Here is a 23,847-nt window from a genome sequence, read left to right as displayed (position 1 = left end):
TCATGCCTCAAACACTCTGGACAATGTCAGTGATAAAACATCCTTTCCAGTAAAAACAAATGTGTTGATAGAAGTTCAAAAATTGCCAGTTGGTACATTTTTATCATGTTTCTTCTAATGAACATTGGATTCTGTGGAAGCTCACAATTCTGTACAATGACACAATGGATAGTGAAAATTTTAAACACAGTTACACCTTTTTGTAATCAGCATTATGTTAGTCATCTATACCAAATCAACCGGTAATATAAATAAGTCACAAAATTCCAAATAATTATGAAATTATAACCAAATATAATAAAATCCTTATTATAAATTTTCTAGTGAAGTTATTTTAGTGGAATATTTTCAAATGTGAAAAACTTGAAAGTTTCTAGAAGCAACTTAAAGAAATAAAGCCAGGGCCTGGAGAGAACTCACTACTGTTGAAAGTGCATGCTGCTTTTGCAGAGGTCTTGAGTTTGGCTCCCAGTGCCCACAACATAGCAAAAATGGCCATCCTACCAAAATCAATCTACCTATTCAGTGCAATCTTCATCAAAATCCCAGCTCAATTTTTCATAGTTCATGAAAGGACAATTTTCAGCTTCATCTGGAAACTAAAAACCCAGGAGAGCTCAAGAAATTCTCAATAATAAAAGAACTGTTGGAGGTATCACCATTCCCAATTTCAAGTTATACTACAGAAATATAGTAATAATAACAGCATGATATTGGCACAAAGAAGCAGATAGACTAATCAAACTGAAAATCTAGACATAAATCCTACATAGACACCTATTTTTAATAAGGAAGCCACAAAAATATCCCAACAAATAATTCAGGTTAAACTGGATGACTTCATGTATAAAAATGCAAATAGACCCATACTTTTAACCCTACACAAAAGTCACGTCCAAGTGGATCAAAGACCAGCAACATAACCAACAGAAAGTCACATAGCAGCATCCATGGAGGTTCCTTGTCTCATAATGCCATGCCATGGCTCTTCCCACTTTTCAATTTTACCTTATTATCTTTTATTTCTATTTTTATTTTATTTATATTTTTCTTCTCTTTTTTTAACCCTAATGGCTCCTTTGCATATATAGTATGGCTTCCAGTTCACCATCTTTATTGGATCCCTGAGCATGTGAATGAGAGGATCTGTTTCTTGTACCTTCTCTTGGGCTCTTTTCTTCCTGTTTGTTTTGTCCTATTCTGATGTTTGGAGTTTGCTATTTTATCTTGTTATTTAAAAAAGAATTTAAATGAATCAAAGCTTCCTTGACGAGGGGTGGGTGGGAACTACACTAATCTGATGGTATAAGGACAAGGTTTAGAATGTAGCTAGGGATACTATTTAGTAAAGTAATCACAGGCTCTCCTCCAAGATTCTCCTGGCATACTTTTAAAAGCAGAGATTATTCATCTAGTTCTCAGACATTTAGTTAAAAGCTGATCATTTTTTAAAATGGTAATAAATTAACAACTACACCTCACGTTTTGTATTACCCCTGATTGCTAATTAGAATTAAGGACACGTGGGGAAGTTCTCTTTATATATTCCAACACTTTGTTTTAGAAAATACTTTTATGTTTGAAATATTTTCTTTAGGAAATAAATTAATTACCCTAAATCTCAGCCTTTAGTTAACAAGATATGTGAGGGACAGGAAAAGACAGTGAACTTAGTATTTATACAGCACAGAGATAATAGACTAGCTAAGTTAACCCACTTTGCATATTAATGGCATTCACTCTATAACTATGACAAATCGAGAGATATGCACCAAGTGTAGAGTTGTCAGTGTTATGTAGGAGCACAGAGGAGGTTCCAGCCACAACTACGATGTGAGACCAAGCCTGTCTGTTTCTATCCAAACAGTAATTTCCTAATTTATAGACCACCATTGTCTTACAACCCTCAGCTTCGCCTCCAGCAGGCCCCCCACCCTTACTCCCCCACCCCCCACCCCCGAGATTCACCAGTCAGTCTGGATCAAGGAAGCTGAAACACCACAGGGATCTTTAGCTGCAGACCAGCTCTTCCTGTGTGGCCTTCTGTACCAGCCAAGTCAGCGGGACCCTTCCAGCTTCTAACTGATTTATTCCGTCCTCACAATCTCCAGCCAGCCCTTCAAGGCCGATTTACTGTTTGCAACTCTGACATCCTAGCTGTTTCCTGTTTTGCCAAATGTTACTCCTTGTTCACGCCAGGTTTGTCTCTTAAATGTCGGAATCAACACCACAGGCAAATCATAGTTCCACCCTTTGTAACTGGCAGGTTGTATAGCGTGACACTAAGACTAGGACACCTCAGTGGCTACAACGGGCTTACTCTCTTCTCCCTCATGACCGGCTGCTTCCTTCAGAAGACTACAGGCACATCTTCCCTTACTCACACTTCTCTAAGAGTTAGACTTCAAGAAGACCAGCAAAATCATTATTAAAGACTTTTTTCTAAAACATTTCATATTGTATTTTAATATTTTATGTCCACTATGGATTCTCACCGTTGGTCATGTAGTTCAAGGCAAGGAACACTTGCTATGTACTTACGGCACTGGATATGTGTCTGATAGAGCAGAAACTGTTAAAAATCTTAAAGTCTACTTCCGTCATTTCACTTTGAAAATCTGGTGTTTTGTAATGTGAATTATTATGTCACCACCAATAACTGGGGTGATGCCCTACAATTTGAGGCATGATATGGATGAGTATATAAGGGCTCTTGCTACTAAGTGTGATGGCCTGAGTCTGGTTCCCAGGTCCCACTGGAGGAAAAAGAGAATGCACACACACAAGCATACATGCACACACATACACACGTGTGTACATAAATAAATAAATAATAGTAAAGTAATAAAAACATTTAAATCTACAAATTGCTGCTGTTTTGTTCCACAATAACAGTCAACTGTTAGTAAAGAGTAAGACAGTCGTAGAATACTAGTCAGCTTTTTTCAACTATTAGCTAGTAATTACTGTCCAGTGTCCAGTAGTATGAGCAGATTCAAGAGAGTACAAGGAAGAGATCTTCCTATCAATTCTTGGAACTCTCTTTTGTTTTTTCGAGTTCTGAAACGTATTTCCATTGACTCATTATAAGCTGAAACTGTATCATGTTCCTGGTATAAAGCAACAAAATCAACATTGATCCTAATTTAGTTAACAATAGAAAGCAGGTATAAAAAAAAAGCTTAATCAAATATAACTAAACAAGAAGCACAGAACCAAGACATAGACAGATCAAACATCTAAATTTTAGAAAGCCCAATGTTCTTTTGAGTCAGTGTTTGAACTGCACCTTTCTGGAATGTACAATTAACCCCCGCTGTGAAATGTAAACCTGCGTCAGCATGGCCTGAGCCTCCAGAGTAGTACACCCCTGCGGCTGCACAGCTTCCTGATAGAGCCCGAAACTCCGCTGCAGCATGGTGCCTCCACTGCCTCCTCTTCTTTGCACTAAAGGCTTCCTTGGGTTTTGTTCAAAGGAACACACTTACACAGAAAGGGCTGAGGTTTGAAAAATATTTTCTTTATGCCCAAGAGGTTAATCCGAGCTATAGATTTAAATAACAATACACTCGTTTACAAGTTTGCTAGTATGTTTCGTTTTACTTAATGATGAATTTATTTAAACATTTAATGTGGAAGAGAAAAAAATTAATGGTAAGTTGAATATATAGTCTTACTCTATATTTTAAGAGATGTATTAAAAGCTAGGAATGGTTATTTTTAGTTATTTTTAGGATTTTTATCAAATCTATATTTTCCCATTGAATGTACTATAAAACATCAAGAGTCAATATAAATATTAATGATCATAAATAAATATGATCTAAGTTATATATACTGCATGGATAATTTTGGGTAATTTGGAATCAAACTTGTAACTTCTCAACCTGTTTTAAATATTAGAATAGTTATTGTAACTAAAAAAAAAAAAATACCAAAGACTTAGGTGTTATCTGGGGGGAAATTAACCCCAACAAATAATTTAACAAACTCACAAAATTTGAGGCTGAATTCCAAACAGAACAAATTTGCATTAAGGATACAACTGACACTGAGAGTCATCTGACTGAGAAAGTAGAAATTCAAACTTAATCTGAATTACAGGCCTCACAAAAGTCTTCAGAATTTCATGATTATTTGAGTACAGTGGCTTTCCTTGTTTAAAGCCAAGAGTTTGTTCACCCAAATTTTTATCGTAAGACTGTCATAAAAACTCAAGATCAAAAGCAAATTGACTTAGAAAAGCAGATATTAAATGCTGCCTATTTTTCCCCTTCTTCAAAGGACCATATGGAGAGTGTCCATTTTCTTTCCATCAAATATCATTTCATTGTATAGCTTTGGCTTGCATTCTCTTTCCCCTACTTCATAATCTCTGCGCTAAAACTAAAATCATACAATAGTCCCAGCAATCTGACAAGGGTAATGTGAAAAGCACCTATCAGAAACTTATCACAGAATCCATGGCTGTGGAGCTTAAAGGGGTAGGTCTCCTAAAGGAGTTTTCTGCTCACTACATCAGTCATGCTTACAGACCACAGGAGTCTTACTAGTTAGTTTTAAGTTATTGTACCCAAGCATGTGACAGAAACAGTGTATGAGAAGAAGGCTTATCTTGATTCATTATTTGAGCGACAGTTGTTCCATCATGGGTAAGGACAGCTTGAGAGCAGGTGGCTTCCTTGTTGCAGAGAGGGTGACAACTTCTTTTGTAGCCCCAATTAGGAAGCTGAGAGCCTTTGTTGACAAAGGATTGGAACAATCATCAGTATCCACCCTCATCACGACTCTTCCTCCAGTCAGTCCTATCTGAACTATCCACATCCCCCAAACAGTACCAGCTGCTGAGGAGCACATCCTCAAACGCACACACGCACGCACTGCTAGCACGCACTGCTATTCCCACTGCACGTCGAGCCCTAACAATTCAACGGGAAGGCAGTCAATGAAATTCGAGACTTCATTTTGGTTTTATCTGAACAGAGGAAAAGTTACACGCATCTTTCATAGTGTTCCTGATGGCTCTACTCGCCAAAGCACAGTGGACTGTGAATCTCTGTTAACCTTAGACGACTTAGCACCTGTTCTAGTAGAAGTAGCAGTAGAGAATATTCATTGACTACCTCATGTAGGTTCACAGACCTGTGGCAGTACTTTATTAAGTCCAAATTACAATTTTCTCCTGTGATCTCTACTTTAAAAGGTTAAGGTAGAACAGTTATAATAGAGTGAAATGGTGTGCTCAAAGATATTCAGCTTCCAAAGACAAAGCCGGCAGACGAACAGTCTCCGCAAAGTCATCGCTCTTAAACCATATCGGCAAGTAAAGGGAGATGACGTAGTCCCTCCTCTCTTAGCTCAGCGAGTGCTAGGAAGTGTTGATCCACGAGATGGGAGCTTTTCTCTTTCTGCCTGCTTGTATCCGGTATATTAACATAATGATTTGCATTAAAGTTCAGGTTGAACTGTCCTTTGCTGCTCACTTAATAAAGAAAAACATAAAACTTGGAGATGGGTAGATGGCTCAGCATTTAAAAGCTTTTGTTGCCCCTGCCTGCGACCCAGGCGTAGTTCTCAGCACCCACGTGGCGGCTAAGAATCATCTGGAACTACAGTTGCAGAGTTTCTGACTCTCTCTAATGGTTTCCCGGGGTACTGCACACACATAGTACACAGACATACAGGCAGGCAAAACACACATAAAATACAGTAAAAGTAAATGTACCTTTTTTTTTTAAGAAACAAAATATAAAAATTTAAGAGGTAATAATAATAGCTAATAAACTTGAAGGCGAAACTGAGCGACTGGGAGTGAGCATTCTAGTGAGTGTTTCCTCGCGATTAAAGGAGAGGAAGGTGGTTTGGGCCTCAAGCCTCAGGGGCTGGTTATTTATGAGTCAAAAATAGCTGAAGTGCCTGCTGTTCTACTAAATTCTGCTTCTGTGACTCAGAAAAAATTCTACCTAGGGAGAGCAGAGGTAGCAAGCAAGAAAGACAATAATCCCAATTTACCTTACCATAACATTATGTTTTCTTGCAACATTAATTGTGGAATGTGAATGTTGCATGTGAGACTATTATATGATTGCACTCGGAATCCAAACACTAATGTACAGACATGAATCATTTTTAACTCGCGGTTTAAGGTAAAGGAAAACATGATATTCTCCATCCTTCTGCCTCCCTGCATGTTGGCTCTCCTATGTGCTCCATGCTCAATCTGCTGCCTGGGTAGCAAAGGCTCTTTCTAACGTTGCTATTTCTCTCTCTTTAACAGTTTTTTGGGGGATTTTCCATGTTTGCTTCATCCTTTTGAAGAACTCAGTTTGTTCTACCACAGCTTTAATGCCCAAATCGGCAGCCTACATACAATTTACAGATCTTATTTTTCCCCCAGCATGGGATAGTTCTTTTCAAACAGTTTATTTTCAACTCCTGAAATAACTCTCTCTCTCAAGAGAAAATATGATCCTCCCTTTAAATTTTATTCTAACAAAAAAAATTCAATATGTATGTGAGTAACTTATACTAAAAGTAAAATATTTCTAGAAGCCAGAGGACCAAGTGTCCAATTCTTTGTTCATTTGTTTGTGTCCAACATCTCTAGTTTGTACCTCAAAAGTGGCTCTTTGTCACCATTTCCAGCTCCGCCCTCTGCATCACAAGGATTTCGGGGGGCTGTCCGTGAGTTCTGTGCCTCTCACTTAGAAGCGTAGATGGGAAACCATGGCCAAACATACAGTCTAGCCATCCACTGTTTGTTTTCCTTCCCTGCTGAGCATCTGAGGGTTGGCTAGGTGGCATCTCGTTCCCAAGGCTACCGATCCTCTCAAGGTCCCTTTCCCATATATCTGTCCTGAGAGATTCTGGTAACAAATGAGTCATGTGCCTAAGGGTAGTGAAAAGTCCTCAGCTACATTACAATGGGCTACTGAACTACCGCCTGCATTTTGTTGAGGCAATTTGACTACAACAATATAAATATTAATCAAATTTTCCTCAAAAATGATTCAGCTTACAAGTGTTTCCTCTTTCCTTCTGGGACTCTGGACAAACACTGGGGTAAGACAGGGATAGATAGGGTGTGGTCCTTACTGCTAACACTGGTAAATAAATGCCACATTCAGGCCCAGTGTACTGGGTGAAGATAAGATAGTCCCCAAGCCTAGTAGGGCCTTGTCTTTAGTCTCATATTCCTCTGGCACCATGTTTGAATTGCTAGGCATTTTTTTTTTTTTTTTAGTCAAGGGGTCTCAGGTTTTGTTTGGATGGTTTGTTCATTGGTTGGTTTTGCTTTGTTTTGTTTTTAACTTTTTATTAATTCTTTGTGAGTTTCACATGATGCACCCCAGTCCCACTCATCTCCCCATCCCCTCATAGCCACCCTCCACCCTTGCAACCTCCTCCCAAAAGAAAATAAAAGAAAACCATACAAAATAAATAAGTAAATAAACAAACAAACCATAGAAAACATCTCAGTGTGGACGCTGTGGTGTGTCCCAGTGTGTCCCACAGTATAACGTCTATGAACACATCTTCACTTGCAAACGTTCACTGCAATGAGTCATTGGTCTACTTTGAGATCTCTGGCTTCTGTGACACCACCAATCCTGGATCCTCACTGGAACTCCTCCTGTTTTTCCTCTCGTTGCCCTGTGTCATGGAGATCCTGCAACTTTAAATCAGCAAAACTAGCCCTTTCACATGCCTCAACAGTTCACAGATGATGTAGGTTTTGGAGTGGACCAACTCAAAGCCCTGCATCTGGGCCTGGGAGATAGCTGAGCTGGTCAGCCCACCAGCTCTCCCAATATCTGCCCCATCAGGGCAAACTCTCCAGCACTGCTCTGGCTAAGCCACCCAGTGCTGCCACTGGCTGAAGGCAGGGTCAGCTCTTCTGCTCTCATACCCACCAGCCTGCTCACCTGCTCCCACACCTCCAGAGCCAGCTCCATTGCACTGCCATCAAGACAGGTCCCGCTCTCCCAAGTGCTGAAGCTGGCAAGGGGCAGGGTTAGTTATTCCAATCTCATGACCTAGGGGCCATCTCTCTGGACTACTGTGGATGGGAAGGGGTGTGGATGGGGAGGGCATTACCCCTTTCGAAGGGCTCACAGTTTTATCCCACACCGGCATTCACAGATATTGTAGCCAGTTTTACAAATATGCTATAAATGCTGAACACAAATGCAACCCAAATAGCAATCCCAGATGCTTTTCCATGCCTTAATGTCTTTTAAACACTGTACTTGAAGCTATCTACACAATAATTCATTTCATTCTTTGACAGCCTGTGACAGGAACAGAGCCACAGAGAACTCAACCAACTTGTGCAAAGGTTACACTGCCTGCCAGTTTAAACACTGAATTCCAGATGAGGTAGTCTAGCTTCCTCAATGCTGTGTACTCCATGATGGAATCATAGAAAAGACAACACTCGAATTTAATTCACAAATAACCTTAAGAACAGTAACCTGCCATTGATGGCCATTCTGAAAGAACTATGTTTCCTACACAGAAAAGCTCAGGACAGAGTCAAAACTACCAAAGAAACCTGTGCACAAATGACAGACCAAATGACAGACACTGGGTTTCTCTTAAAATAACACCAGTGTTCATGATTGAAAGGTTTTATAAAAGTTACAAAATGTGATGTTTTTCTTGTTTGGAGACAACCAAGTAAAACCCAAATATGTTTTTTTATGGAACTTGATCATGAATTTCTTAAGGTAGACACTCACAGATGTGTATACAATACTTATTGATGTGGGTGTGTGTACGTGTTAGTTTGTGCATATGTGCCACAGCATTTGGCCGTCAGGAACAAATTCAAGTAGTCACTTTTCCCTTTTTCCCATGTGGATTTCAGGGATGGAACTCAGCTTGTCAGGCTTGGTGGCAACTGCCAAAAATGTGTGTGTGTGTGCATGGGTGTGCATGGGGGTGCATGGGTGTGTGGGTGTGTGTGCACATGTTTGTGTGTGCATGGATATGTGCATATGTGTGTGCATGTGTGTGTAATTCTAGAAACTATATTCAGCATTAAGAAGTTGTTAACACTCAGTTCTAGTAAGTAATTAAGTAAACACAATATCTGGCATATACTTTAATTATATTCCCTTGTTTCTAAAACACAGAATCATTTCTTGCATTAAGAGGACTTTCATACCCCACTGCTTATAAAACGAAAGATGAAAGGACATATTCTGAAGACATGGACACCGCTGCCTTAGAAATTACAGAACTGCAGGTCCTTACTTTACCTGCCATGATAGTATTGTAAATCCCACATGGCTTTGTCATCTAAGCATCACATACTATTTACTTAGCTCTGTGCCTGCTGAGCAGAGAATAACACCATCTCTTTAGATATAGTGTCATTGTTACATTCTTTTCTTCCAAAAGTACTAAACATCATCTTATTAATCTACAAATATCTTTCACTAACATTTTAGACACTTTTTACATCGACATAATTTTTTTTCTTTTTTTAATCTATCCACTACTGTTTGAACAACCCTCATACAAATTACAAAGATGACTTGTTTATGTGGATTACTTAAACATTTCTGGGGGACAGGGGGGTAGATAAGTATACCCATCATTATCTTTATCTTGCTGTCGAGCTTTGTGAGCTGACCCTTAAACTTCCCAATGTCAGAACAAAATGAAAACAAGCCCTTTCCCCCTCCAGATGAATAGCTGGCTGACAATGCTAGCTGGTGTGCTTAAAGGGGGTATCTTAGTCACGGGTATTATTTTAAGAGATGAGCAAAGGGAGAAACCCCGCAGTCCAGCTCATAAAATATGAACTGAAGGTGCAAAGAAGACCTCATAAATACTACTTAGAAAAAGGGATTCATTGTTTCCCTCCAGTCCTGCGAGTGGCTCTGCGATCTCAGCCCCTGTCTGTTAGGGAAACCTCTTCCTTTGACCTGTGGCTTTTTTTTTTAAGCCAAGCTACTACATTATTTACGACTGCACATAGTAGCTGGTCTGTGTGTTCCTTATGCACATATACTGAGACATATACTTTGCTTTTTCCCAAGTCAGTATTTCAATGCAGAAGGATGAAAGGGCTTTTTGCTAGAGCTAATGTGGTTGGGATGCTAAACCGGCATCTGTGCCAGTGTGAGGCAGACGGAGGATTTCCCAGCACACTTTCCACCTGTGCACCTCAAAGACCAGCTTTGAATAACTACTCATTCATTGTCTTTTTTTTTTTTTTGGTACTTTTCTAAAAGTATTTTATTTATCAGCCTTATCTACATTGTCTTAATCTAGCTCATTATCCCCCTCTTGAGAATTTAATAAAGGAAATAATTTTTTTAATATTAGTCTTAAATAAGGTTAATATAAAGAAAAGTTGTATGGGAATTGAATGCTGAATTCATTTTCTTCAGTGCTGTCAGTCCTTCCAACCTTTTGCTTTGTTTTAATTCTTTTCCTTTAAAATTTTAATTATCTTTAAGCATAGTAAAGTCCAAAACACCAATTAAGTTTTGTCAAAGGGAGCCTGGAATAGAGTAGAAAAGGAGGCGGGGAGGGGTGGGGTGTGGGAGAAATCCTTGCAGGGGACTGCAGAAGTGAAAAGATTCTAATGCCCTGGGGTGCTCTCCTCCCTGTGGGTGGACACTGCAACATCATTTACCTTCTCCTTCTCAACTACTGAGAAAACAGGAGGCTGTACCTAGACTCTCAAACTGGAACTAATTGATTTTCAACTAATCTAAGCCTTCACTTATAAAGAAAGTAGGACCAAAGGCAAATCACAGGAAGGGTGGGAGCTGTAAAGACCTGCTTGCCAAGAGAGCCTCAGGGCTCCAGCAACTGGAGAACTAAAAAAGGGGAGAGTTAAGTGTTGGGGTTGGGGTAGGGGAGAGGAAAGGGTGTGTAATTATAGACAGGGAGAGAGTAAGGAGTCAGAGGTGGTGCTTGGAGCCTTTCCAACTGCTTCCATCCATATGCCCATTCCTTCCTAAGTCCACAGTAACTTGTCATTAGACTTCTGAAACCGACTATTGGGTAGGCGACCATTAAGATATCATTTTTTTTTATTAAACTATGTTTATAGTAATATCCCTCTGGGCAGCTGCACCAGTTATTTGGCAATAACGTAGCTTTAAGAACCATAATGTAGCTGTCTTGATTATAAATTAGAATGATCATTGATGAACAGGGAAGTGGTTTTTGTCCTTAGCAATAATTTAAAGAATGATTGTTGTTTGGCCCAATATTGATATCTCTTGTTTCGGACATAATCCATGGATAGGTGCTACAGTGGTTTCCAATCATCTTTTCTCTCAACCCACCATTTACACTAAAATCTTTTGTATGTTTATGGATGTGTGTATGTTTATATTACACCTGTTAACTCTATTGCAGAGAATCCATGCCTTAGATAGCACCTTTATATGTGTTTATGTATAAGTTCCCCTCCACTGAACACTTGAATCAGCCAAAAGCAGAAATAATATAAATGTGGACATAAGCATTATATATGTTTCAATATCAAGACAGTGTCTTGATCTTCCTAAGGGAGCCTTCTGTTATTGTCCCCTGTACTTTTCCTTTCATATCTAACATGCTAAACATGTTGTAAATCATGAAAATCTTAAAAGCTACATCTATATGCTTTTTATACTAGCACATTAGTATATATTCTTAAAATATAAAAGGAATTGAAATCAATGTATCCATGAGCCAAAAACAACTAGTAAACACAAATGTCAATTTTTACTTTCAGAAAAATATATGTAGGCAATAAATAACACAAGCTTCCCATTTTTATGGTTTGCTCTGAAATATTTAGTGTTGCATCATTTAGTATCATAAAATAATTAATTAAAATGTTGTTTTCTAATTTTTAAATATCCCACATTTGCTTAAGTACTTCATACATAGACTATGTAAACATTTAGAAAAAAGAGATATAAAAAGCAAAAAAAAAAAAAATTGCCAGAAAGATAATATTTTGTTCCTCAAATTCAACAAAAATTTGACCGATATTTAACAATTTGAGAGTAGGGGATTAACTTGTAAGTCTCTTACTATAACAAAACAAAAAAAAACAAAATGTGATCAAACCATTTAGATTTGTTTCTGTAAAGTGAACAAGTTGCTAAAATAATTTAAAGGTAAAAATAACGAGCTTGGTTTGTATGTAGATGCCTACATAGCCCAAGTCCTGTTACTTACATTTCTTTTTTATCTTTTCCTAAATTGTAATCTTTTTTCACTTTTGAACATGAAACTAATTCTCAAGAATATTTAAGACTAAATATTCTGTTGGATATGATTCTGAATCTGATTAAGTTAAATGAGTTAAGAGACATGTTAGAGATGCTGCCCACACACTTCCTCACCAGGTGCCTTCCTCCACACACACACCCACCACCACTCACTGCCCTCATTTGGCCTTAGTCTCCACAACATAGACACTTTTTGAGATACTAAAAAAAAATAAATAAATTGCTCTTGAACTCCATAACAGTGTGAAACACAGTTGCAGGTAATATATGCTGGTTAATGTTACATTAAAAGCATGAGGATTTTTGTTCAGTTTATAATGATATTACACATTTACCTTGCCAGTGTGCTTTGATCTGCCCTATGCATGGAAGAAACACAGAAGTGAGTTTTATACTAAGTAGTGATTGGCTGTACCGTTTGGTTATATGAGTAGGCATGGTCTCAGAGTGATAAAATTGTAGCTCATCTTTACTTCAACACAACCACAAGAAACTCATCCAGGATCAGAATTCATTTTCTAGTAATTTCTCATGAGATATTTAGTTAGGGATTACTAATAAGGAAAAAAAACATATGATTTGTTATTAAGGAAAGCATCACTAATCACCTACTTGAGCAGGATCAAAATAAGTAAAGTTTCTGAAATTTAAATCTAATATTATTTCCCCAGAATAAAATAAATAATTTTATGTTGATATAAATATGAGCTTGTAAACATCTGTGTCATCATATTATGACTAACACAAGAAAATATCAGTAATTTAAAAAAAAAATGTTACTTAATGGTAAAACAGGGTTCTAGATATCACTGAATAAATTCTTTTCTGTTTGTTTTCTTATCTATATTTAAAGAAAATAACGGCATACAAGTTCAAGAAACTAATAATTTTTTAAAATAAGAATACCTATTACAAACGAGCAAAAGATTCAGTTTAGTGGAATATATTATTAAGACAGATAAATGTCTGAGCTGTTATTTCTTAGTCATTAATTCTCTTTTGCCACATTTTAGATGATATAAACTCATAAGTAAAGTTGGTCTAATCGTTTAGATTTGTTTCTCTAAAGTGAACAAGTCACTATAACTAATTCAAAGGCAAAACAATGGATTTCCCTTTATATTTAGATGCTCACGTGGTGTAAGTCCATGTAAGATGTTTACATCTAAATATAGTGATATTTTGTGCTTTGCATTTAGTTATGCTGAACGAGAGCTGTTCTCCTGACATTCATGAGCTTAACTGAAAAAAGCTACAGAGTAAAATGTACTGTGAGGAATATTCTCGTGCCCCTTACACTAAGAAGAAACAATCAAGCCAATTTAAAACTAAGTTTTATTTGAAAGCTCTCACAGAAGCCTGTTAACTATATATACAAAAGGAAATGTCATGCGGAAGACCTGCAGAGCACCTGACATGAAGTAGACAAGGACTTTCTAAAGCTCAGTGCTAAGAGTTTTGTCCCTGGTAACACAAAGCCTATGATTTAGTAAGCCCCTTCTCCCGTGTCCAGGGTTCCCGAGAGTAAATGACCACAGCATATTAAGAAATATACATTACAAACCTGGCCACATGTCACCCAGACCGGTTGCTATCTGACCTCTCAAAAAGCATTTCCTTTGAGATAGTATGCAAGGATATTTTTGCTAGGCATAGAGTAAAATATCTTGATGTCAATGCAGATTGCATTTTCAATGAAAATTTTTAAAGGTTTTACTTTACAAGATTCTTGATTCTTTAAAGTTTATTAAATTTGTTGATTAAATTTTAAGTCTTAAAACTAAATCATGTTTAATGTTACTTTCCTTTAAATATCTAAGGATAGTCAATTCATCTTTAGTTTATACTAAAGTATTTTAAGTTAAAACAGCCCTTGTAAAATCATTTTAAGTAGGTAAGCTACTTAATACTCTTGTGAGAGGAAATACTGGGTAGTGATCTTCCATTTGAGATAGACAATGTTTAAAAATTACCATGAAGCACCAGTACTGAGTGAAATACAATTTTTTATCTTTGTTGATATTTTTAAGAAAAGATTTTTATCTCAAAGGAGAATTTGGTTTAGATAAATACCATCAAATCAAGTTTTATATTTATCTTGTCCATGTCAAACATCAACTAGATATGATTACATTTTAATCATTACACTTAAGGAATGTGAGACTGAAACTTCTTTTCTAAACTATTTTTTTCACTGAAGTCCCTTGATTGTTAATATTTTACAGTTTATTTGATCTTGGTTAATTTCATTTAGAAATTTTTCCCCTAGATGAGAAATTTTAAGTAGCTTATAAATACGTACTCATATGCTCTTTAAATCACCAAAAAAAAAAAAAATGGTTTGGTTTGGAAAGTTGGTTTTATTTTCCCACACATAAGCATTGGGTCCTTGCTTTTTTTTTTTTTTTCGTTTCTTTCTTTCTTTTTTCCCTTTTGCCCAAAGCATTGCTATTCTAATAATTTTCCCTTTTTACAAGATTGCCTTTTATGCACATCTTTAAATTAAATTTTAATAAGCTCTCAAAGGACCAAATTCTATCCAAATTGTGACTGTTTAATTTCAGCTTTCCACGTTAACAACATGTGACTCTGTAGCATAGAACAAAATCACATATCTACGTGAAAAATGAAACAGAAGCCATGAAGGGGAGTTTTATAGAATGAATATATAAACATGGCCACCTACCAAGAGGCTCCTCTAACATTAGAAAAACTTCCTCTTTATAATAACACAGATGAACAAATAAACGAACCACATACCTAAGTTGACAAAGCTCATGACCATGTCAGCATCATTCAGAAAGTTGGTATCATGTAGGCTGGCAAGTGGTGGGCTCTGGGTAGTCAGAGGAATTCTTGGAGGTAAGTGCAGACGATGCGTATAGCCATTGGGAGAGGCTGGGTACCCTTTTCTTGTCTCTTTGGCTTCTCCAGCCAGGGACACCCTCACCAAATAATCCGACTCCTCAGGATTTTCTTCGCTAGCCATGGCGTTGTACAGATCCAGCATAAAGAGGGGTGCCGAAGACGCTTGCTTCCCTGGTGAAAAGGGCCTGGGTCTGTGAGGCAAGCCCAAAATAGAGAGAATTTCCCTCTGTATTTCCCGTCTTTCATGGTTCCTTAGTCTTCTATAAATAAAGCTGGAGTGAACGTGATTGTCTCCCAAGCCTTCTTTTGCATAACCCACTTGAACCCAGCCGCTCCAGAGGAAGCCCACAATGCCCCTAAGTAAAAATACAGTCCAATGCATTTTTGTACAAAAGCAAACGTCGATATTTTTAATCCTTCTTGTCCACTTGGAAAAAAAAATAATAATAATAATAATCCAGGTTCCTTGGAGGTACACTTCGCCAGTAGCTGTAAAAACAAATTTACCTATTCTTCATGACAGTGACTATTTCTGAACACAGCACCCTCAGTCCATTTTCTTCTCCTGCTTTAAGTATTTTAGAACACGACAAGAGTAGTTATTTCTAAGAAAGCTGAAATTCAGGTTTCTGATTATCCACAGTTGTTAAGAACTTTTGCGGTGTTGATGTAGCAAAAAGCTGGCTAAAATTATTTGATCAAATAACCTATGCATTCCTATGTGAATTTATTATAATCAGGCCTTTGGTATTTGAACTGACGAAAGCTGGTCTTCTGATAGACTGTAGCTCCCAAGTTCTCTTCACTTGCTCTGACTTCTTCTCAAGGCTTGAACTCTTTCCAAAACAAATCCTGAGGTCTGAATCACAGATCTACGCTGATCTGCACCTTGGTGTTGGAACTATATTTGTCCGGCAGCCTAGTGATAGCTTGAACATCTTTTGTATGGTCTTAGTGTAAAACAAGACCCAAGGCTATACTGTTCAAGTAAATGTGTTTCCCTGAATTTACTTGAAATCCTTCCTGTAAATCCATTCAATCTCTTCCTCCTTCTTACAGTTAATTCCACCTCCAGCAGGCACAAATATACCAGCCCTCTTCAAGAGAGATCTAAAGAGAAGTGTAAGCACAGCCCTGCTGGGAAAGAAGACGCTTCTCATTGTAATTTGAAACTGGTAAAGCAAAAAGAAGTTAACCCTTTTGCTACCAGAAAAGCCTCCATTTTCACAATTTTATAGCCATGCATGTAACATACAACAGTGATGTATGGGGTGTACGAGTTCCAGGGAGGATAAAAGCCAGTTTTCAAGTAACAGGCTGAAAACGTTGCCACCCAGCCATACAGAAAAGTTTTAGGTCTTTTTGGTGGAATGCATTTAATACACTTCTATATTAAGTCTCAGGTTGGAGCAAATTAACTTGGTATGACTCAGTTCCATGCTTGAGATTATTTCTAGCTTTTGAAAGTCATTAAAAATTACTTCTTAAGAACTGAAAAGACAACTTTAAAATTGGAATAAATGTATTGATTCTTAAGGACAGCTGGCTATTTTAAAGTAAGAAAAAGTAAGTAAAAAGTAGACAACGAATCACTAACAAATATATTCTACTTCAAAGAAAGAGCAGTTATAATTCAGGGATAAGAATTAGATAGCTCCAACTTAACTGTCTGTAGAAAAGATTTAAGCAGGAATATATATTTCTGATTAAATCAATAGCTGAAGTAGAAACATCTTATATATAGTATTATCATTCTTAACTTTTACTCCATTACCACCAAAATGTAGACATGCTTTCTACAAGATATTTACTACCAAGTGCACTCAGTACTTTGATTTGTTTTAAGTTGTGTAAATAAACACCAGTTGTGTTAAAGATCAAGTACCCTGCATGACTATACGCAGATTGGAAGTGGAATTTCTGAACTTTGATGGGTAGAATAGAGAAAGTGTACACCTTTCTAAAATGCCATTACCTAATCTGAGGAAATGAGCGAAGTATGTGTTTATCCTTAATGGTTAATGCCTTTAAAATTTGGAAGTCTGCAATGTTTCTCTGCCTGCTATAATTTTCCTCTCAGGCACGCATTTAACTTTAGCGTTTACAGTGCTTTCATTGTCTGGGACAGCATTCCGATAGCAAGGTAAATTTATCCAGTGAATTCTAGAACTGTGGTGAAATTCTAATGTTTTATTTTTCTTTGCCGAGAGGTGTCTCGCTTCTTGTTTAATTTCTTTTAACGTATTTCCTCTGAGCGAATAAAACAGTCATATTTCTCATGGTCTTCAGTTCATCAGTGAACGCAAGACACCAAGGGGGCTTCCGATTCTGAAGGAATACGTCATTCCTCTTGTACAGACCACTAGGAAAACTTGAGAGTGCAGTTGAATGTTTTCCCTCACTGAGAATTCTGCATCATTACAGGATGCCACTGCAGCAGTCAGAACAGCAGCCCAGAGACTGCACGCAGGGAGGGCACTGTTGTAAAAGAGACATCACAAGGAGGAGCAGCCATGAAGATTTGCAGTGACCAGATACCACGTCAATAAGCAACACTTTGAACTTCTAAAATCGCTGAGACTTTTTTTGCTTAGCGTCCAAACCAAACATCCAATTTTGGTCATCAGTACAGATTCAGATCAATTACCCTTTTGTGTTTATAAAATGTATCAAGTAGGCTATGGAAAACCTTAGTATTTTAAAATACTATTTTGCAAGCTGTGAATTTGCTTTATGTCTCAAGAGCACAATGGGGTTACAGAGTAAAATCAGCTTCACTAAAGGAAGAAGCAGTTCTTATTACATATGTATCTATTTTTTTAACATACTTAAAAAATAAAAATAGGACTGGATGTCATGTCTCAAAAGCTGTTTTTCTGAACCATAATTTATAATACCAATCAGTATAATTGTAATGTAATTGCTTGCCCAGACGTATATAGCCTTCCATTGTATTAGCAATAAGTTGCTAGCATGCTTGGTCAGATTTTAGTATCTACTCTACCCCTAATACAGACGAGGTTTAGCCCACATTGATTTTCCAAATGATTAATGAGGTGAAAAAATAAGAAAAAAAAATTCTAAGACTGAACAGGAAATGCTAGCTACTATATGAAAAGTTAGAATCGCTTTCAACTAAGAGTAAATTACATTAACACATCTCAATTCCTGGATAGATTTCTACCTAAGTGTTTGAGAGCAACTTAAAAGATAGGGTAGATTTTGTGCCAACAAAATAAGGGGGAAAAAAGCACATTTCTGAGTATGTATTACACAAGGGGTTGAACATACTGCAGAGTCAAGGTTAGAAGAAAACCTGGCTCATCAGGAGAATTATTCTTAAAGATCACCAAGAGGTGCTTCTGCAAAAGCCCACACCTTTCCTTGGTGCTCTGGAACAAGTTCCACAATTCACTATTCTTTTAAAGTTTCTTTTCTCATTGAAATCTGATGCCTTTCTCTCTTGGATCTGTGGTGCAATCACCCAATTTACCAATTTCAGTTTTCCAAGATTTTCAAAAGCAACTTGTTCAATAGATAGTTGAAGCGTTTGTAACTCTTTTTTGTATAGAACTTCCTTCTTATTCCTCTTGAGCTTTGGTTATGCTGGTTTTTGATGTAGAAACAAAGTATCTGGAAGAGATAAAGTTAGTAGGTATCTATAAGATGATTTCGGTGGCTGGAGGTGCTGGCAGCAAAGAGAATTCTGGGAAGTCATCTACAGAATCAGCTGTGTCCAGAGGAAGGCAGAGCAATACTGCAAAACCATTTTCTGACATGTCATTTGTTTTGATTGGCTGGCTGGCTGGCTGGTTGGCTGGCTGGCTGGCTGGCTGGCTGGTTGGTTGGTTGGTTGGTTGGTTGGTTGGTTGGTTGGTTGGTTGGTTGGTTGGTTGGCTGGCTGGTTGACTGGTTGGTTGGTTGGTTGGTTGGTTAGTTGGCTGGCTGGCTGGCTGGCTGGCTGGTTGGTTGGTTGGTTGGTTGGTGGTTGGTTGGTTGGTTGGTTGGCTGGTTGGTTTGTGTTCTGTTTCTTTCTTACAGTGACCTGAGAGGCACTGTAGTCATGGGTAGTCTACATTTTATCTGATCATCAGCTACTAAATGAAATCTATGAAATTGATAATAATAATAATAATAATAGATAATAGATAATAACAAGCTTTTGAGATGTTTGTTACTGAATAACCAGGATTTTGTAAACAGGATTTTTCAATATGCTCTATATTCACATTTCTAAGATTGCTTTATATGAGTTCAAGAGAATAGGTATTAATTATAATAGTTATTTCTTGAGAGAATAAACCAACAATTAGCCATTAAAAAGTAAACATTCTTAGTATTAAACATCAATCTCAAGGTTCCACAATTATTAGATTCCAATTCTGTCAGATAATCGCCACGACTCAGAAGGAAAAGAATTGTGTAATGACTTACTTTCATTCATAAAACCTTCTGTTATATTGTTACAGTGAAATTCTATTAAATTAAAATTGATAACCCTGATAGATGTGGTTAATATCTGTTCCTGTCAACAAATACCTTGTTCTTTTGAGTAACAATGGTTTATTTTATTTGTGCAATGATTGATCTTGGATGTCAACTTAACAGAATCTAGGAGCTGTGAGATATTCTTCTCTGTGAGTGTGGATTGCTAACAGAGGGGGAAGGAACTACCCCGGAGTGAGCAATACCTTTGACTGGTACTCTAGCTATTGAGTCCTGTTTCCTGTTCTTGGCCTCTTTTCCTTTTTGGTGTGTGCATTCACTCTACAGCTGCTGCTGCTGCTGGTACATCCTTCCTGACAACCAGAACCCAGTTCTTCCGTCTTTCAATATGAACTGAAGGCCAGCAGCAACCTGGGACTCCTCGAGCCTATTGTATCTAATGGAAACTGCCAAACAATCCATACCATGGACTGAGTGGGCACTGGGTTGTTCAGTTTACCAAAGCATAGGCAGCCATTGTTGGATACTCCACCCATATCACATAATTGCATCTAATTAATACCCTTTTGCAATAAATGTTCATTCCACCAGTACTGTTCCTGTACGGAGCTCTGATTAGTACAATGTTTCTCCCCAGTGCTGTTATTATGACCCATATAGCAATGCAGGAAAGCCTGAAAAGGACCACAGTTTGTTGATTAGATTTCAGCAATAATGACAAATGCTTGCCGGTCTCGGCAGAGTGGAGAGGCATAGAAGAGACTGGGATAAAGTGAAGCATCAAGCAAGGCGTGTGAGTGAATGCAAAGTCACCTTTCTTATACCCACACTTTACACTCTAAAGATGGCTGACTCTAGCAATACATGAAACCATTCAAAATTTGTAGAAGTGTGACAGTTCAGCGACAGGTATGGCTGTCGATTTACCCTACTAATTCCCACCTAACAACGAGATAACCCTTAGAAGAAAATAAAATGTATAAGTGTCACTACTGATGGTCAAAATGATCCAATTTGAAGAAAATTTTTAAATTGCATAATGCAAAATTTCTTTAAATACATGGCTATAGTTTTTACACACAGTGTCTTTTGTTATAGTGAATACAAAATATTTGCTGTGGGCTGGACTGATGGTTCAGTGGTTAAGAGCACATGCTGCTCTTGCAGAGAACCTGGCTTTGGTTTCCCAACAGTCATGTGGTAGCTGGATCCAATCACGGAATCCAGTTTCTTCTTCTGGCTTCTGTGGGTACCAGGAACATACATGGTGCACTTACACACATGCAGGCAAAACACTCTTACACATAAAAATGAACAAATCCTAAATGAACTGTATGGAATTTTCCTCAGAAGCTTCAGGATGAATACTAAGAAAGTACCCTCAAATATGTCACAGAAAGTCCCCACTAACAACTTTAAAAATCATATATGTACATGTATATAATCATCTATCCATAGATACATTTATCACCCAAAAATCCTCTGGAAATTAAGAGAATGTGGGCTTTGCTTTGTAGTGTGTAATACCTTAGGAAATATAATACTGCAGAATATGTATAATAACTAATATTTGAACTGTTTCACATAAAAAATATCTCTGATGGATAATTATCACTTGTAGACAAGTTTGTCGATTAAAAAATGGTAATGGTGAGTTATGTAAAGACCAAAGAAATCACAGTTCTTGAGAGGGACTCAAATATTAATACCTTTAAATGATTAATATGTAATCAAAGTTGAGAACCCCCAAGAAATATTCTGAGACAAATATGAATGATTGTACAATAAGAGGAGTATGTTTCAGAGTCATGATAAAGGTTTCTAAATAAGAGTCAGATCTTTTAATTGTTCATTAGTTGTTAATAAGATTCCATGATTCTTAATAAATGTTTATTTAAGTAAACACATGTTTATTCCAGAAAACCATTTACATTATCCATATACTGAATATTAGCTTATTCTAGGCCTGTTGTAAAAATATTCTATGCTTTTTCTTCAGGTCAGTTGCTTCTAAAAAGATTTTCTCAGGTACTGAAACTTAAATTTAGAGTCAAAATATTGTATATGTAGAGACATATAAATATCTGCATATGTACTATGGCATAATACAGATATCAATCTATCTTTTTCATAAGGGCAACTGTTTACTACACAATTTTCTTTTATTTGTTTATAGTTCTTTCTTGAGCTATCATGTACATCATAAGGCCTCCTCCACTATATTAAACAATTCATTTGGACTTCCAGTCATCTGACCTCACCAAAGTAACCTTCATTCCTGCCCTGGATTGTCCAGTTTTGGAGTGTTCTAGCTCCCGGTGTGTGGAGAGGCATGTCCGAGCCTGTTCCCGACACAGCGTGTGAAGTTTCTTCTCTGTTTTCCACTCGATTGGCTCTCTTCCCCATCTTCACTTTCAAGTTACTTCCTATATTTAAATCCTATTATTTCTCTTCTTATGCTTTTTATTTTCTCTCTTTTTGATCTGTTCCTCCGTTTACAATAAACTTTATCTCTGTGCCCCTAATTTCAAAAGCCTTATCAGCCCCCACCTTGCCGCCTGCTCCTTCTTATCTAGAACTCTCTCTCAAGTGTCACTGTTTTCTTTATCTCTCACCTTTCACCAGTCCTCTTCCCAGAGAGAGCAGGATTCCACTCTCCGCCTTCTTTCTTCTTCCTTCCAGAATTGTTGAATCATTTTATCTTCTACAGCCCCACATTCCTTAGCACCACACTAATGTTACTGAGTTACAATCAGCACCACATTGATGTTACTAAGTTGCAATCGGACAGTAGATTTCCCCCAAACTTTACTATTAAAATGCTTCTCTGCAAATGGGTAGAAATAGTGGTGGTTGGTTTTAGAAACAGTGATAATCCTTTAGAAAAACAACTGTTAAAATTATAACAATAATAAAAATAATAACATCATAACAGTAAAAATAGTAAAACTCACAGAGATAGCTCAAGTTATTTACTATAACTGAAGTTTTAACTACACTTGGAATAAAGTCAGACTACACTTGGAATAAAGAAGAATTATCACTGGGCTGAAGTATAGCATCTTACTTTTGATGTGTTTAATCCTAATTTGTGGCACATTTGTGTCAATACAGGACTCTAATTAAAAACAATATAATTTCTTGTTATGTCACATTAAGCCTTTTATGTCTTTTGAATCTCTTTCTAGAAAACTTCTCTAGGTATAATGTCTATTAATAGTATGTTACCTTCCAGCCATTTTTAGGGAAACAAAGTTAAGTTACATTGTTTATGGTTTCTGCTATTATTCTGGAATTTCTCATATGGTTACATGCTACTTATTTGCCCATAGTTTTTTGTTGTTGGTGGTATTTACCATTATATGCTGGATATTAAACAGATAATTATATTAATATCAACAAATTTCACCTATGAATTTATAAGATTAAACTGACTGAGACCAGGGCTATTGTTTCATAATTAACTACAAATAAATTTTCATAAAGGAAGCTATTGGTTATCCATTTTAACCACCAGCCTTGAGCATATTTTTAATTATGTTTTTTAAATCAGTGATAAAGACTTCCTTAGATAAAGATTCATGTGAAAATATTCAGTAAACAGATTGGAACAACTGGCAACTGAACGAACAGGGCCTGCCTTAGGAACCCAGTAGGTAGCCTGGAGCACTGCCAGTGTTCTCAACCAAAATCTTCTGTTTTCTTCAATCAAAATCTTCTGATGTCAAACGCATTTGGCTCCATAATTGTGAGTATAAGAACATGTTAGCATAACTCCCTTGCCAGATTGACATATAGGTCATTCACATGCATTGATATCAGAATCATTTAGATGAATCAAACCAGTAACTACAGAGCATGATCTCCAAACTCATTGTCTATGCGATTGTCTTTATAGTTAACCAAATGCTGGCAGAATCGTCCCACCAAATAACCATCATTTTTTTTTAAAGATTTACTTATTTATTTCATGTATGTGTGTACACTGTCACTGTCTTCAGGCACATCAGAAGATGACGTTGGATGCCCATTACAGATGGTAGTGAGTCACCGTGTGGTTGCTGGGAATTGAACTCAGGACCTCTGGAAGAGCAGTCGGTGCTCTTAACTGCTGAGCCATCTCTCCAGCCCAGTAACTATCATTTTTAACATGTGCTTAAAGAATGTCGTAAAATTCTTTGGTTCTTTTGCTTATTTTTTCCACACCCATGAGTTGTGCAGGAGACTTGTAAAGGGTATAGTGTTTAACAAAGAAACTGCTTGCTGTTTACAATCAGGAAAC

The 23,847-nt window shown here is 37.2% G+C and overlaps 1 protein-coding gene across 1 annotated transcript in view; it reads right to left on the bottom strand.

Annotated features, from left to right (window-relative positions):
• Positions 1 to 16,239, bottom strand: part of Bmp5 (bone morphogenetic protein 5) — a 121,601-nt gene extending 105,362 nt beyond the window's left edge. Inside the window, exon 1 of the mRNA XM_031344363.1 lies at positions 15,012 to 16,239. Coding sequence (XP_031200223.1) covers positions 15,012 to 15,501 — 490 coding nt within the window. The 5' untranslated portion in view covers positions 15,502 to 16,239. The remainder of the gene's footprint in view (positions 1 to 15,011) is intronic.
• Between the last annotated feature and the right edge of the window lie 7,608 nt (positions 16,240 to 23,847).

Source organism: Mastomys coucha, unplaced genomic scaffold (genome assembly GCF_008632895.1).
Source record: "Mastomys coucha isolate ucsf_1 unplaced genomic scaffold, UCSF_Mcou_1 pScaffold23, whole genome shotgun sequence".
NCBI lineage: Eukaryota > Metazoa > Chordata > Mammalia > Rodentia > Muridae > Mastomys > Mastomys coucha.
Note: the sequence above shows the minus strand (reverse complement) of the source record. Positions and strands in the feature narration are given on the sequence as shown.